This window comes from Peromyscus leucopus, chromosome 4, assembly GCF_004664715.2.
Source record: "Peromyscus leucopus breed LL Stock chromosome 4, UCI_PerLeu_2.1, whole genome shotgun sequence".
In the NCBI taxonomy this organism is placed as follows: domain Eukaryota; kingdom Metazoa; phylum Chordata; class Mammalia; order Rodentia; family Cricetidae; genus Peromyscus; species Peromyscus leucopus.
In genome coordinates this window covers 21,391,853-21,408,335 of record NC_051066.1, presented here as the reverse complement: position 1 = coordinate 21,408,335, position 16,483 = coordinate 21,391,853, and the positions used below count along the sequence as shown (strand labels likewise).

At 43.0% G+C, this 16,483-nt stretch overlaps 1 protein-coding gene and 1 pseudogene across 6 annotated transcripts; both read right to left on the bottom strand.

The window, feature by feature from the left end:
• Positions 1 to 1,839: 1,839 nt before the first annotated feature.
• LOC114692743 lies at positions 1,840 to 5,943 on the bottom strand (annotated as a pseudogene).
• A 2,701-nt stretch (positions 5,944 to 8,644) lies between these two features.
• LOC114692744 (sperm motility kinase X-like) lies at positions 8,645 to 16,250 on the bottom strand. 6 transcript variants are annotated; one of them, XM_037204744.1, is made up of 8 exons: positions 15,848 to 16,249; positions 11,600 to 13,530; positions 11,007 to 11,094; positions 10,459 to 10,643; positions 9,972 to 10,037; positions 9,411 to 9,608; positions 9,208 to 9,311; positions 8,645 to 8,807 (listed from the first exon to the last, which is right to left on the bottom strand). In XM_037204744.1, exons 2-3 carry the CDS (start codon positions 13,495 to 13,497, stop codon positions 11,061 to 11,063), a joined length of 1,932 nt encoding a protein of 643 aa, XP_037060639.1. In that variant the 5' UTR covers positions 13,498 to 13,530; positions 15,848 to 16,249; the 3' UTR covers positions 8,645 to 8,807; positions 9,208 to 9,311; positions 9,411 to 9,608; positions 9,972 to 10,037; positions 10,459 to 10,643; positions 11,007 to 11,060. The 6 variants fall into 6 exon arrangements, with proteins under 6 accessions (XP_037060639.1, XP_028724493.1, XP_037060638.1 ...); XM_028868660.2 differs by having other exon boundaries at positions 9,972 to 10,643; XM_037204743.1 differs by having other exon boundaries at positions 9,411 to 10,037.
• Between the last annotated feature and the right edge of the window lie 233 nt (positions 16,251 to 16,483).

Here is a 16,483-nt window from a genome sequence, read left to right as displayed (position 1 = left end):
CTTCTTTTTTTTTTCTGGTTTATTTCTATCTATTACAAATGTATAAAAAATCCTCCATCAACGCTGCTGATAGAAGCAGAACCTTGAGAAATATACCTTTGGTTTGCCTCAGAAAAGGAACACATATTGCACTGTAAAGTTTATAATATTGGCGCAAAAATTGTGGTAATGTTACAATACCAGTTTTAAGTTTAGTGACTAATGGGGAGCCGATGGGATACATGCAGAACTGTGAAAGCGATCTCACTTAGCCAGCTGTACACGTAGACTGTAAATCTACATTCAGATCAATTCTGAACTAAAACTATCATCTCAGTTTATCTGTTGAGGTCAACCAGGAAACCCTAGAATATACCTTGATTTTTACAAAAAACAAAATAGGGGGAGGGGTTTCTTCAGCATTTCAGTCCTAACAGGCAAAGTGTTCTCTCACTGTCAACATAGAATGAACTGCTGCTGGAGGTCAACTTGGGCTTTACTTTGCATTAGCACTTACATGCATAGTAGTCCAAGTTGTTGATCTCATGACTTTAAAAAGTAACTCTAAAAAAGTAAAATGGCCCTTCTTGGAAGACTAAAGAAAGACATCCAGCCACAGTTGTAAAAAGTCTCATCAAAAAATATACCCTTTTATGAATTACGCCTCAATTAAAAAAAAAAAAAAAGTAGCCCCAAATAAGAAGCAGCTCTGAAAAAGAAAATATAACTTAAGATATTTGAAAAAAAAATAAGGTGAATACAGGTTCAAAAATAATTAAGATACATTTTCTTAAGGCTACCTAGAATTAGGCTTTAAAGAATTCTACCATTTCAAGTTTACCACTAGCTACTAGATACCCATTACAAAACAAGATGTTCACTTTTTTGTTTCTTTCTTTTTTTTTTTAATTTCTTTAGAGCACTTTATTTGATTCAATGCACACTAAAAATATTCACTTCTTCGACAATTACGTCAAATAGTTTTCTGAGAAGTCTACAGTCTGAACTGCTTAAACTGATTTTTTTTAAGAGGCAAATGATTTTCCACACATCTGCTGACACCTGAAACGTTTTGATGTTGATTCTACTTTGGTCACTTTATAATTCTACTGTGTCCATACAAAAGTAGGACTACAACTTTTAATCCAACGGAGATGCGCACACAGTCTAGAGCACACTTGATTTGAGCATCACAACGAAGAGGAAAAAATACACCAGATCAAGATGGTCTATCTGCTTCAGGTCCTACTCCTGTCCTCAGGTAGTAAATCAAGTTGGGTTTATTCCAATTACCATTCAAGTGGGGATTGGCTCGTTCTCAGGATTTACTTACAGGTCTCTTGGAAGTCATTTAAAGCCCCCAGTCCATGCACATGTCCCACTTGGTGACAATGAGTAATCTAACCCCACCGGGTTTATTTCAATATTTTGATATTTCAATAATAAGCTGCTTCTGAAGATTTTTTTGAGAAGTCTGTTCTCTATTAAAATAAGATAGAACCTCAAAATATGAATGTGAACATTAGAAATAGACAGCATATATTACAAATCCATTCTTGATAGGAACATTAGTAAGAATACACATTAGCTTAAAAAACAGGCTCAGCAAATGTTGCTGATCTGCCAGAAGTCTGAGCTCACTATTTACAAATAAGACAAAGTGAAAATACAGAAAATTGTACACATTTGGTAGCTGACAGATTTCTGTTTACAATAGTGGTCTACTGGAAACTGGTACAAAGAAAGACTGGGTGAGAGTCAGTTGTCACCTTCTCAATCTAATTGACATGTACAGAAAATTCTGAAATAAATGTTCTGCCTTTTGAGGAGTAACTGTCATGATCGGATGATTTTACCAGTACGTGTAATTGTTTAGAAGGATTTTCTGGAAATGACGTCCATAAATCTGTATGATCCACTACTGAAGTTTTATCATATTCATTTCAGTACACCACTGAAGTTGACCAGATGATCAATGGTTATGTTCTTATAGATCCTACATCTAAGTAGAAAATAAAACTACCATAGGGTTCTTTAAACCAAGTTAAAAACTAAGGCCCAATAGATCCAAATGAGAGAAAATACAGTGGCATGATTCAATGCATCTTTAGTGCCATTCAAGTGGAATCTGACTTACTCGATTTTTAACCAGAAAACAACCCATTTGTGTCTGTGTAGGGGGAGGCTTATAAGTTGTTTGAGTAACTGTGTGCTCTAGCAGAGACACATGATGCAACATAAGCCTCATAGGCTTGACTCAGTATCCTGCAGCAATTAACGCACATGATCATTTAAGTTTTTAACAGCCAGAAAACCATCTTCATTTGTAACAAATCCTCACTCTCATTCACTTCTGACTTTGTTCGTAAAGTTGCAGCATTCTCTCCCCATTTCGTGACAAGAACGTTTTCTGTGTCCATTATTTCAATCTAATACTGTATGAAAGCTACCAGCTTCTTAAGGAGGTACCCACTGTACACAGGATATTCCAGTAACACTTAAATAAAAGGGCAGTTTGTTTTGTTTCCTTCTTCTGTTATTTCTTTCTTTTTAAAAATGACCGATTTAAGTCCACGTCACTTTACTTTATATGCACCGGTCTCTCATCTGACTTTAGGCGCTTTCTGCGAGGCTGTACAAAGTCTTCATCAGAGTCTTCCGTTACATCACCATCATCCTCTTCCTGCTCAAACTCTGGCAAAGGAGCGAAGGTCCTGTCTGAGTAGATCTCTGAGAGTTTATCTTCAAAGTACAATGCAACTGCTTTCCCTGCCTGAGCTACTTCTGAATCAGCCTTCAAATTAATCTCTTGTGTGTCTGCATAAACTTGAACAACTTTCATCATTTCATTAAACCTTTCACAGTTCTTGAAGATCAAACGGACATCAGCCACAAAATCATCTGGAATTTGGTAATGCTGGGAATGTTTTTTCTGAAGCTTCTTTTTCACCGTCGATAAATCCATTGGTTTCTTTATAATTTTATAGTAGTTCGGTATCGAAACAGGAACGGGCTCCTGGAATTCAATACTTAATTCATGGCAATAGAGGTAAAGCAGGAGACGTTCACATTTCCTTTGGTCCACAGGGCTCAAGCCCTGTGCAGTTTTCCCCTTCTTACTGTGTTGCATATTATCACAATCGTATTCCACTTCTGGCTTCCCAATATCTCTGCAAAATGTGCATATCCAGCCTCCACTTGGAAAGCTGAGAAGTGTTGGAACATGACAAGTAAGATGAAAGACCTTCGGACATTTTTCACAGCATAAAAGATCCCCTCCATTCTGGCAGACGGCACACCAGTCTTCATTTGGGTCGTCATCTTTGCTATTGCCATCTCCTCCAACCCTTGCTGACCTGTGCATGAGGTTTCGAACTGGAGACTTTCCATTAACTAGGCTACTGAGTCCTGACTGTTTGCAGCTTTCATTCATATCTGTAGGTTCAGTTTTCACGTGGTTCTCCAGGCCTGTTAATGTATCCAGCTCACTCTCTAGATGGAGGTTAGTTGAAAGAGGTGGTGTCAAACTACTTTCAGGACTGCTCAACATGCAGGCACTCCTCCTGCCATCCTCTGTCTTCTCTTGTTTCACAGCTCCTGAAAAGCTGCATATCTCTTCCTCAGTCCCAGGTTCTTGCTTAACCTTCACCTGGTCAGATTTGAAACTATGATTTTTCTCAGCAGTTCTTCCTGACGATCCACAGCTGCCTCGACTGCCAGTGCTAGATGTACTAGGGGGTCTCACAGGTGTGTGAGAATTGGATAAGCCTGAAGATCCGGGTGATAACGCAGAGGGTCCTGGGGAAGGATTCATGGTACTTGTAGGCTGTGGGGTAGATGACTGCCTGAGATATATCTACTCAGTAGATTATCTAAACTACTTGAGCCAGCATCTTCCAACTGTATAGTGGAATGTCTGGCAACGATGGAAGGTTTTCTGGGTTGGTGACGGAGGGAATTAGTTCTATTGCTGTAACAGATGGGCTGGTGGGACCTCGGTTTGCATTTGCCATAGTTGCTGTGGTAGGGCTTGTTGGGTTGATTGGGTTGTGTGCTGATACAACAGGAAAGGGTCCAGCGTGCCCTGGGTTTGAGTGTTGTCTTTGGAGGTGGGGCTGCAGCATGGAGTACTGAGGGCCGCTGTGCCTGGGGATCCCTGGATTCTAGCAGCATTCTGAGCCAGTCTCATCTGATGGGCTTGAAATGCTCCACAGTTCATGTTGCCTCTTTGCATTGTTTGCACACTGATCAATCTTGGAGGCTGTTGCTGTAACATCTGGGGTGCTGTTTGCCTAGGATGCTGTTGCGTTGTTGTGGTTGTTGTTGGTACGGGAGCTGGAGGTTGCTGCATTCTCATCTGCTGTAACTGCTGATGTTTCTGTGCGTACACTTGTTGCTGCATGTGCTGGAGTCGAAGCTGTGCTAAGTTAATCTGTCCCGGGGTTTTACTAATGTGGTTTGTACCTGGAGGAACTTGCCCAACTACAACATTAGGAGTATAACCAGGAGCTGGCTTACTCTCTATTACTAGATTACCTAAATTCACTACATTTTTAGCCCGGAAGGTGGGATCACAATGGAAACGGATTGCTCCATTGGCAGCAGGAACAGGATCACATCGTGCTTTCAAAATATGACGTAACTGAAAAGTAATCAGCCGCTTGCTATACAGCAGTGCTGTGCTGCTGCCACTTGCAATGGCCCAGTTGGTAAAGTTCATGACGTGCTTCACCTGCCGGGAAAGGCCTGTGATATCATTCTGCTGCTGCAGGAGTTTCATTTGTCTTTCTTTTGTAACATTCTCTAGCTGCTGTAGGAGAGATTTTCCTTTCTTATTAATTTCATTGATAAGGGTGAAAATGGCCACTTTAATTTCCTGTTCTACTCGTTTGTTAGTCTCATTCACTTCTTTAATCCTATTTTGCACTTGTGTAGCGGCAAAGTGAACGTAATTCTTCTTTTCAAGAAGCTTAGCCAACAGATTTTCAATTGCACCTTTCTGATTTTGAAAAGCTTCTTCCAAAAACTGATACCTATGTTCTTTGTGCTCCAATAGCTGACAGTCTCTACACGTCAGTCTATCACATGTCTCACAGAACAGTTTCAACTGTTCTTGTTTATGTACAGGACAAAACACAGGGCGCTGACCAGATGCTCCAACAGACTCTGAGACATCTTCTTTTTTCCTGATTAGATGATCTTTAGTGAATCTTACTCTCTGATGGGCTTCAATGCATGTCTTACATAGCCACTCTCCACATTCTACACAAAAACCAACTGCACTTGCATTGTCTTCACAACTAGTGCAAACCTGTTCTGACTTCTCATCAGAACTGCTAGGAGCTTCAGATGTGTCTTTCACAAAATAATTATCCACAAGATCTATCTGTCTGCATTCTTGACGGCATACTGGACACCGTATTACACCAACTTGCTGGACGTCGCCGTTGCTGCCCCCGGGGATGGGCACGCTGAGCTGGCGCTCAGGCTCCAGCAGACAGCGCAGGCAGAAGGAGTGCAGGCAGGGGAGCAGCTTGGGCTCCGCCTCACGCCGGCTCTGCAAGCTCTGCTGATACAAGGCGCAAGTGTCCAGGAGCGAGGCTGGTGGCCCGAGAGGCGGCCCCGACGAGGGACCCGGGGCCGGGGCCGGAGCCGACGCTGCAGCCGGGGCCGGCGTCGATGCCGCGCCCCCAGGAACCGTGGAGCCCACGGAGGCCGCGGGGACCGAGGCGGCCTGGGCCGAGCCTGAGGAGGCCGCCGTCACCCCCCCCCCTGTCGTCAGGCCCAGCCGCACCGCCCTCTGTGCCAGCCCTGCCGCTTTCCTCCTACTCCTCCTCCACCAGCACCGCGGCGAGAGGCGGCTCCGCCTCCTGCGCCACCGGCCGGCGGCCCCGGCGGTTACCGGCGCGCTGCCACTGCCCCGCCGCCGCTCTCTGCCTCACCGCCGCCTTTGTTTTCCGCCATGTTTTCCCACTTTTTTTTGTTTCTTTATCGAAAGAAAAATCTACCTTCAGACTATGAGGTTGGTGATGGGGAGGGACTAGAAATCTTCATGAATCTTTACTGTTGATTAGTTAATAGATAATTGGGAAGAGAACAGACAAAATTGAAGTGAATCCTAGGTATCTACCTGCTGTGAGACACAAGAATATATTATAGAGATTCAGCTGTATATAATAAAGCTATACATAGAAAGATCAAGGTATTTTTCTAGAGGCATGCCATTTATCAGGGAATATTTGGTGTTATTCAGCCTTTAATATATACCAGCTGTCTTCTTCTGCTATGAAAATCTTGTGTGCTCATATACTACTAGGCCACATGGCAAACAGTTAAGTTTCTCAGTCCTTTTGCTGATCTATTAAGTAACACCTCTACAGAGCCCAGGAGACAGACAAACCGTAGATGCTTAACCTTTTTTCCTGCAACTGAAGCTCAGACTTTCCTTCCCCATACTGGCCAAATGCCATTCTAGAGCATTTGACTCAGAACAAAAGATTTTTGCTGATCCAGGTTGGAGTGAAGGGAAGGCAGAATTCCTGGTCAGAGAGTCTCGTGGTTGGAGAGAAGGGAACAAGGCGGATAGGCGGATTTTTTTTTTTTTTTTTTTTTGTAGAGAATAAGGATTGGGTCAGGTCAACAGAGTAGAAAGAGAAGAAATTAGCATGGATGGAGAAACTTAAGATGAAGTTGAGATTGAATTTAAGAGCTTACTAAAACTGAGAGGACAGAAAATGAAGGGACAGAGAGGAGCTGAGTTCAGGACAGAATTGAAGCTGTATAGACAGAATTTTGTCTTAGAGAAATAAAGTAAATGGACAAAAGATCATCATGTAAATAGATTCTTTTTCTTCAGATAACCCCATGCTGGACATAGTGTCTTCCCCTTGACTCTGGGAGGAATCGTCTCTGGGCAAGCCCCTGGGAAAATTCCTATATCTACCTTTGGAATTTTCTTTCATCCATCTATCTATCCATCTATCCATCTATCTATCTATCTATCTATCTATCTATCTATCTATCTATCTATCTATCAATCTATCTACCCATCTATCTATCTATCTATCTATCTATCTATCTATCTATCTATCATCTATCATCTATCATCTATCTATTTATAGATATAGCCTCCCTATTTAGCACAGACTGGTCTGCAACTTTCTATGTAGACCTCAAATGGTGCTAGAAACAACTGGGCATTTGATATGGAAGAGTGAACTAGATCTTTATCTCTCTGCCTGCATAAAAATCAACTCAAAATGGACCAACTACCTTCATGTAAGACCTGATTACGCTGAAATTGCTATTAGAAAAGTAGAGGAAACTCACCAAGGTAGAGACATAGGTTAGAACTTTGTGAATTAAATCCATTCATCCAGGAAGTATGGCCAACCATTGATAAATGAGTTTTCAAAAAAGTCACCATATGAACTAGTCTGGATATTATCAAAAGAAAAAAATATTTGCCTATGTGTGAATTACACACCCTTGGACATTGTTGGCAGAGCACACATTGATACAATCATCATGAGACACAGTGTGGAGATTTCTCAAAATGTGAAACCATGTCTGCCCTGTGATCCAGTCATCCCAACATTCTGGACATAACAAAGGAAAGGAGGTCAGGATGCCAAAGAGACCTCTGTACTGCCCCATGTATCTGAGACCTATTCCTGACAACCAGGCTATGGAGTTAACCAGCGTGCATCAAGGGGTGAACTGATACAGCACAGTACAGGACCCCTTACAAAACCAAAACCAGACCCTGCTAGATGGCCCATGCTGGCTGTGATTCCACAGGAAGAGACTTGAGCTGCTCTTTTAGTTTCTTCCGACAGCGGTTTGGTTGTAGGGGGCCAGGACTTCTGTCATTTTGGAAGCCTCTCAGTCTCTAGTTCACATGACAGTACAGATCATCCCTTGTCCCTTGAAGGAAGCTCTGTCCCTCAAGAGGATGTGAATGGCAGGGCAGAAATACAAGTTGAAGAGGGAACCAGGTTACAGGCTACACAAAGGCACTGCCTTGTGATTAGTAGTCAGGGCTCTTGTGAGCATTTCCACACCCAATTATAAGGATCTTTTTGATGATGTTGAGCTAGGACAACTGCAGAGAAAAATGGAAGTATTTCAAAATGAATCAAAACCTAATCCTTTAATAATGTATCTACCATACATCCACATGTCTGTTGAAGAAGAATGTAGTTAGGCCTTATAATTCAGGAGGTACAAACCTGTCACCCCAGTATCCAGGATTCTGAACGGGAGTATCAGGAATTGTAGGTCAACCTAGGCTACATAGCAAGACACTGTCTCAGAAAAAGAAAGGGTGATACTGAGACTTATGGTCAACTTGAGCCAACCTGAAGGACATTATGGTATGAAAAATTAACCTTAAAAGAGAGAAATACTTCATATGTGGAGCCTAAAACAAAATTCTCCATTAGTGATAATAGCAGGATAGAGAGATGTTTCTAGGTTGTAGACTAGGCAGTATGTAGGAGGAAGAGGGCAGAGATCTAATGCACAGAGTGAAGACCAAAGTGCATCATGGAGAATTAGTGCTGCTCTCACCACAGGGAGAAATGGTACATTCAGAAGACAGACATGCTGACCAATTCCACCATCAAAATATTCATATAGATATAAATCAGGACATCAGAGCATGTGCTTCAAATATACAAAGGAATTTATTGTAGCAAGAAAACGGTCTCTTTATTCAGATATTTGTGCCATATATCTTTTTGTCTGGTGCCTGTCTTTCTTGGTAACACCTTTGCAGAACAATCTTATGCCAAGCTCTGAGCATATCTTCAATGGATGATCTTCACCTGGATGCACAATGCATAAAGTCATCAGTCACTCAGCTCTCACTGTCTAGGACCTTTCCTTAGAGACTATCTTTATGGTTCAGTTCTCTAGGTATTGGTTGATGTCACTCTCTAAAAGGGGCCCACTATAAAACGCCCTCAAATTACTGTCAGTGTTCTCTATGTCTGTCCCTTGCAGCTGGCAGTATTTCTGATGAAGAAGTGGTGTCCCTGCATAGGTGATCAAGGAACAGTAACAGAAGATGACTGCATACAGAAGATAGAGGGGATTGAGCAGCACCTCACTCTCACATGGCTCCTGCCAGGACAGAGAGGCATTACCTCAGTGAGGTAAGTCTCCAAGTTGCCTCAGACACTGTTCCACCAAAACAAGGAGTTAGTACAAGGACCTGTGTGCTACCTGGATCAGTAGACATTTTCTCTTGTTGCTCTTAGTCCATCTGCTTGTAAGTTTCTGGCCCAAATTCTCTGTCAATCAGAAGAAGCCTCTTCCATCAAGGAGACCTGAAAACATGGCATTTTGGTAAGATTACTAAATGCTCAGTTGTCCATCACCCTGTAACCAATCATAACTTCCCCATGGCCTGAGCAGAGGAGAGTCACCTGTGTGTCCCCCTTCCATCCAGTGTGTTAGGGCTTGAGTGGCATCTCCTGCTCTAAGCACCATCCAGTTGAAAATGTCTCTTGCTGAGTATGGTCCCAGGAGTCTCTCAGATAGCCCCAGTATAGGGTCACACAGGCAGCAAAGGTCTTTCCCAGCCTGCTGCCTGGGGACACAAAGCCTCAGCAACAGCAATGTCCCTACAGGATGTCAGAAAGAAAACAGCTGGATCTTTGTATGAAATACTGCTGAAAATAGTATCTTGGGGTGTACTAAGGTGTGGTTTTGGGGTATACTACAGTGTGGGCCTAAGGAGGGTTGTGAATTTGACCCCTTAAATCCCTTTAGGTGTCTCTGAGTTATCTTAGGAGGTAGGAATATGGCAGGAGACCATGAGCCACCCAGAGGAACACCCTCACTGTCAGGCTGGGGGTTGCCATTGTTTTTCCATCTACAGATTCTATCCACGATCACGCTTAGAACCAGCTCCATCTCTGAATCCAACTGTCAAACACTCCAGACTTCACCTTGCTTCCACTCAAAGCACAGCTGGTGGGTCTTACCTTGCACAGGAATGGATGCCCTGGGGCAAAATGTGCACCATGGCATGTGCTGGCTTCACATGGCTCCTGCGAAGCAGTAGAGCAGGGTGGTAAGTGATTGCGTTGGGGATAGAGACAGGAACAAGCTGAGTTAGAGGAATTTGAGGCATTTCCAGGAGGGAAATCACATGGAATATGAAATTACCTTGCTTGAATGGGAATCCTCTCCCATTCAAGCAAACTTCACTAGTGTCAACTATGCATGAGGTACATTGGAAGGAGTGTGTGTGTGTGTGTGTGTGTGTGTGTGTGTGTGTGTGTGTGTCTGTCCAGATACAGAGTACAGAAGAGTGCATCCACATGACTCAGGTTGCAAAGCAACAAGCAGGTTCACCAGTAATAGTGCTGGGGTGAGGTGTGAAGGTGTCTGGATCTGGTGGGAACAGGAAGCAAGCTGTCTAGTAGGCCAGGATGGTGCTGAGAGCTGCACCATAAATAATGGACTCACCTGTTCCCACGCACTCTACCTTGCCAAATGAGCACAAGATGGACACTCCATGCAAACTCGTCCCTCTGTTTTTGGCTCCAACCTGGTCAGCAATATTCATCTTGAACACATACAAACTGGGCAGACCTCTGGAGTCCTCCTCTGCTTCCAGTGCTGCTGTCTCTTCTAATGACTCATAGGTATACCTGGAGACAGGTAGCTGGACTGATGATCTCTCTGTGCTTGGAAGGTCCTCTGAGGCCTGTTTTCCTAATGACCACAGCACTCCGTGGATCCTTGTTTAAAGGACTTCCGGTCCCACAGAGTGCTTCACTTTACTGGCACAATTGTGGCACCACCAGCCATCATGAACCTACCTACAAGGGAGAGTCAGGAGGATCATGAGTCTGTCAGACCTACCTCCCAGAATTCTTTCTCAGTTCTCATGGTACAGGTGATCTGAGAAGGGTGTGGCATGCCCCCTCCTCCCCTGTCTTCATCTGCAGACACAGGAACCCTTTGCTCCTAGTTTCAGCCTGTGATAGGAACACAGCTTCTAAACTTCCTACCTGGCTCTCCTGCGCCGCGTGCATCTTCAGCATGCTGCTCTCCACTCTCTGGTTTCAGCTTACGGGGAGCACAGTGCCTCCAACAGCACTTGAAACAGACACAAGAAAGAGGCCTCTTAGGAGAATATGCAGGTCTTCTGCTTGGCTGTGCTGGCCCTGTGCAGTGCTGGCCCCTCAGTCTGATTCCTCCTGAGCGTCTGCCCCATTGCTCTCTTCACCCACTCTTCTCCTCATCCTTGCCCAGCCTCGGGCCACTCTCCTCTGCTGTCTATCTACATCTAGGTCAAGTTTCTCAGGAAGGATACTGTGGGATTTGCTTTCTGGTGTGATAATATAGTATCACCTATTCCTGCAATCTGTTTATTTAAAAGCATATCATTTAGTCCAGGAAATAGCGTAGTGAGTAAAGGTACTTGACCCCAAGCCTGGGGACCTTAATTCATTCCCTAGGACCCACATGGTATAAAGACAGAACTGATTCTTGCAAGTTAATTTCCACACACATATAGTAAATAGTTTTTTCTTTAAAGAAAAGAACACCATTTTCAAAAAAGGGCCTAGATACATAAGTGCATTGGAGCCTCTCCACCTACCTGTCACCTTGGCTGCCTCCGTGGTCCTTTAAGCTCACAGGCAGGATTTTGTTGCAGCCTAGGCGCTCCCTCTTTTCCGTTGGTAGGCAGCAACACAAACTTCTTAGGCCTTTTATAATACTGCTCTGTAGGCTCTTCCAAATGCGCTTTCTAAAGGGGGCTCTGGGTGCAGTCTGCCTCCGGCCACTGAGGTGTCCCTGGGGTATTTCTGGGGAGGATGGGCTGAGGTCTTTTTCTTGTACAATGGGACCCTCATCCTGGGCCTCCTTGCTGGAGAATGGGGGTGATATATCTTGTGAGGTCATTTTGTTCTTTGAACCAGCTGTAGCCACACTGTGGGGCTGCCCCCTGAGGTCCTCTTGAGGTGAGGTTTGTGGGAGAGATGAGGCGATATTTTCACCTGGTATATTGACATCTTTGCACTGAACTTCCTCCTTTGGGGTGTGATGAGATAAAACCTCCTGTGAGGACGCCTTGTTCTTTGATTTGTTAGGGCCAGCTTTGGACACATTCAGGGATAACTTGTTGGAATAAGTTTCCAGTGCTGAAGACATTCTGGTACATATTTCATCAGAGGTGTTAATAGTGCTCTCTGAATCCCCCCAAGTGCTGTTCATGAAATTAGCCTCCTGTACACAGTAGGGGCAGATTCTGGGAACTGGGGCTGTTTTCTTGTTAGGGCAGTTCACGGTGGGAGGCATACCGTACCGTGTTCTCCCCTTTTTGTCGTTCTCAGGACTCTCAGGTAGAGTGGGCAAAATGGAAGAAGTGGGAAGGATAAGGGCACTAGATCCCCTCTTTATAGTCCCTTTAGGTATCGTGGAAGGCTCTGTAAGGTTCAAGGTTCCAGAAGACTGCTTGGACTGAAGATCTTTTATCAAGTCGTCTTGCCAGGGTGACTGCTGCCTAAGGATCAAGTAGGTGGCCATCACTTGATCAAACTTCTTCTCCTGTAAAGATTCCATTATCTCTCCTTGCTTATAACCGATGACGCCCATGATGACCATCACAGTGGGGTCTAGGTAGCAGTCCTCATTGTTCTCTCTAAAGGGATTGGGAGAACCTTCACTGCCATGCTTTAGCCATTGAAAACTCACAATGTCATCTATTCTTGGTCTTTGTCCAGGATTTACAGTTAACAACTTAGCAATAACATCCCAAAGCTCTGGCGACAGTTTGAATTCAACAGAGTACTTTCCTGCCAAGATCTTCTCCTTTAGTCCTCTAAAGGTAACTCCCTTGAAAGGGAGGCACCCTGTCGACATAAAGTAGAGGACAACCCCCAGACTCCAGATGTCAATTGCTCGGCCATCGTAGCCTCCACCTTCAAAGAGTTCTGGAGCACAATAAGGAAGGGTCCCACAGAAATATGCTAGTTTCTGCCCCATGGTAAGCTTGGTGCCCAGCCCAAAATCAATGAGTTTTATATTGCCTTTGCCATCCACTAAAATATTTTCGGGCTTTAGATCCCTGTGAGCAATCCCTTTACTGTGACAATACTGGAGGGCACACACCATCTGTTTAAATATCTTATGGGACTCCTCCTCCGGTAGGTAGCCAAACTCCACAATCTTGTTCATCAGCTCTCCACCTGTGGCATGTTCCATAACCATGTAAGTGTTATTTGTGGTGTCGATTATGTGCAAAAGTTTAATAATATTGGGATGGTCTAGAGATTTCATTATTTCAATTTCTGATTTGATGAAGATATTCTTTGTGCCTTTTGGAAGAACTTTTACTGCTACCCTTGTCTGGGTGAGTAGATGGCTAGCCAACTTTACTTCTCCGAATGCTCCTCGGCCAAGGGTCTTTAGGATTTTATAGTGCTCTGTTAAAGCCTCTTCGTGAAAGGAGTTGTGCTGTAGGGTTTTGCCTTGAGCCACTTCCCACTTCTTCATCTTTGTTGATATAAATGCTTGTACCAACACGAACTAGTGATGCAAGATAAAAATGAATTAAAAGCGGGTCTAGGAGAAACATTTATAGGTATAAATTCCTGTGGTTAAAAAATATGGATGTCCAAAATAACCTAATGATGCATGTCATGGTCATAGGAAAACAAGAACAAGCCAAACCCCAAAGAAATAGAAGAAATGCTCAAGTCCAGAGCAGAAATTGATGAAATGGAAACTAAAATAATACAAGGACCAAAGTAACAAAGACTTGATTATTTTAAGAATAAATATAATTGAGGTAATCTTAACCAAAATAACTAACAGAAAAATTTAAGATACAAATTAACAATATTAGAGACAAAAGAAGAAACTAATAGAAAACTTTAAGATACAAGTTAATAATATGGGAGACAAAATAACTTGGTATTACCAGAGATACAACTGAAATCCAGACATCGAGACAATCACTAGGGAATGTTTTTAAAATGTTCCAGTGAATTGGAATAGTCTAGAATAAACTTCTAGACACACATTAGCTACCAAAACTCAACTAAGAAATTATAAAACACCTAAACTGAAAGACTGTCAGAGTCAGAGGCAGTGGATGACAATACAAACTGTTTTCTGGACAAAGCAGGGCAGTTGCTCATCTGAGTTTACAGCATTGTGACCTGCTTAAGCTCACTCCAGAAAAAAGTCTCAGCACGAAGAGGGGAGGTCGAACAAGAAGTCATACCCTGATGAGCTATTGACAACTTATAGATTCCAGGAGAGGGAGAACACATTTTAAGGGTGTGGCCCCTGCTGGTGGGACTGACCACGCTTCAGTAGAAGGCCATATATCCAAAAGTATAAGGACAACAGAAACTGTACTTGATGCTGAAAAACAAAACAAAAAGACACAAATTTGGGTGGCAGGAAAGGGAGTATAGAAGATCTGAGAGAAATTGGAACAAGGGATAAACATGACCAAAATATATTGTATGAAATTCTCAAAGAACTAATTTAAAACAGAAAGAAAAGCAACAAAATTGAAATAGTAATTTAAAATAATCTCTTGACAAACAAACAACAACAACAAAAACTCCAGGACCAGACAAACTCATTGGTGATTTCTATCAGACCTCTGAAGATCAGAGTACAGAGCTAAGCCACTAGTTAACCATAGAGGCCAGGTGTTGATGGCTCACACTTTTAATCCCAGCACTCAGGAGGCAGAGGGAGATGAATTTCTATAAGTTTAAGACCACTCTGGGCTACATGAGATTGATCTAGTCTAAAAGAAAAACAGAGCCAGCTGGTGATGGCTCACACCTTTAATCCCAGCACTAGGAAGATGTAGACCTAAAGAGATATGGCTGGGCAGAGAGAGGAATATAAGATGGGAGGAGACAGGAGCTCATTGTATTCAGTCTGAGGATTCCTGGAGACAGACTCTTGTACTCTTTCATTCTGAGGATGGCTAGAGGTAAGAAGTCTCTCTAGAGGCTGGCTTTTTTGTCTTAATGATTTTCAGGAAAGCTTTGTTAGAGCATACATAAAATATCACCAAGATATCAATGCTTCTCAGACGATTGCATGAAATGAAAAGGGGATGGATGCTTCCAGATGCATCCTAGGAGCCTGTATTACTCAGGTACCTAAACCAGATGGATACAGTAACAAGAAAAAGGTAAAATCAACATCCTTGGTGAACATGGATGCAACAGTCCTTAGGAAGAGTACTTAATAGTTCAAAAAAAATTCAACAGCACTTACAAGGACCATACTTCGTGATGAAGATGGGTTCACCCAGTCATGTAAGGGCTGCAACATATGCCAACTGATTAGCAATGTTGTGCAGAAACAGAAGGGCAAGAATCACATACTTAGCCGAAAAGAGTGAAATTGTCATTTTTTCAGGGAAAACGCATAGACCCGGAAACCATGGTGTTGTGTATAACAAGCCAGTCCCACAAGACATTTTTTTTTCCAAATCCTGGATCTCAGGTTGGGGAGCAGACCTGATAGTAAAAGGGAATGATTAGGTATGTGAAGGGGAAAGAGGAGGGGGGTAAGTATATAGAGTAGGTGAATATTATCAAAGTACATTATGTGCAGATACAGAAATGTTACAGTGAAGTTTTTTACTTTATATGCTTAATATTTACTAAAACAAAATCTTTAAAACGTAAAAAGAAACAAAGAAAATGAGTAGTTAGAAAAAGAAAAATGGAGGATAGCTAACAAAGAAAATTTAAAATATGTAAAAATTAACATCTAAAACCAGAAACATAAATTACAAAAAAATAAAATGAAAAACTAAAACCAATACCCCCAAAGCACAACCAGCAAAGTGAGAGGAAAAACTCACTCTGTCAAGTACAACAAGTCACCAGCATCCGAGTCCAAAACTTCACCAGTATCCAGGTCCAAAACTTTCACCCACGTCCAAGTCCCACAGATCACCACCCAACAGCTCTCTGTACTAGAAGGACAAAACCCAGCCCTAGGCAGTGTGTTATATGCACAGGTGTCAGTCATTCCTCACAGTGGCTCCTTGTGAGGTCAGAGCAAGACATGGACCAATGAGGGATGGGCACACTCCTGTCAAAGGACTGTGTTAACTACTCTGCAGTCACTGCTACCAAGTGCCCCACAGAAAGTAACATAAGGAAGGGTTCCTTTCTGCTCACACTTTGTGAGAACAGGGAAAGCATGGTAGCAGGAATAGTTGGTGTTAGCATGTGGCTGCTTACACTGTACTTGTGGTCACCCCACCTCCAACACCAGGCTAACAAACTGCTTCCTGGAGCTAGATCCCCCACTAAAGCTAGGCCCCAACTTCCCAAGACAATCACCTGCTGGAGAGCACAAGTTCAAACACAAAAATGTCTACATGGGACATTTTACAAGCAAACCCTAGGAAGAACTGGCTCCACTTTAACAGTAGTAACAACAGAAATGGTAACAATGAAAATATGGGCCCCTAAAACTCTGTGTTTTATTG

Bases quoted from the DNA above. Each gene is read 5' to 3' on its own strand.
- LOC114692744 (XM_037204742.1), bottom strand. From the start codon at position 13,497: ATGAAGAAGTGGGAAGTGGCTCAAGGCAAAACCCTACAGCACAACTCC. The intron at 11,095-11,599 runs GTAGGTGGAGAG...GTCTGTTTCAAG, and splicing joins GGAGGCAGCCAAGGTGACAG to TGCTGTTGGAGGCACTGTGC.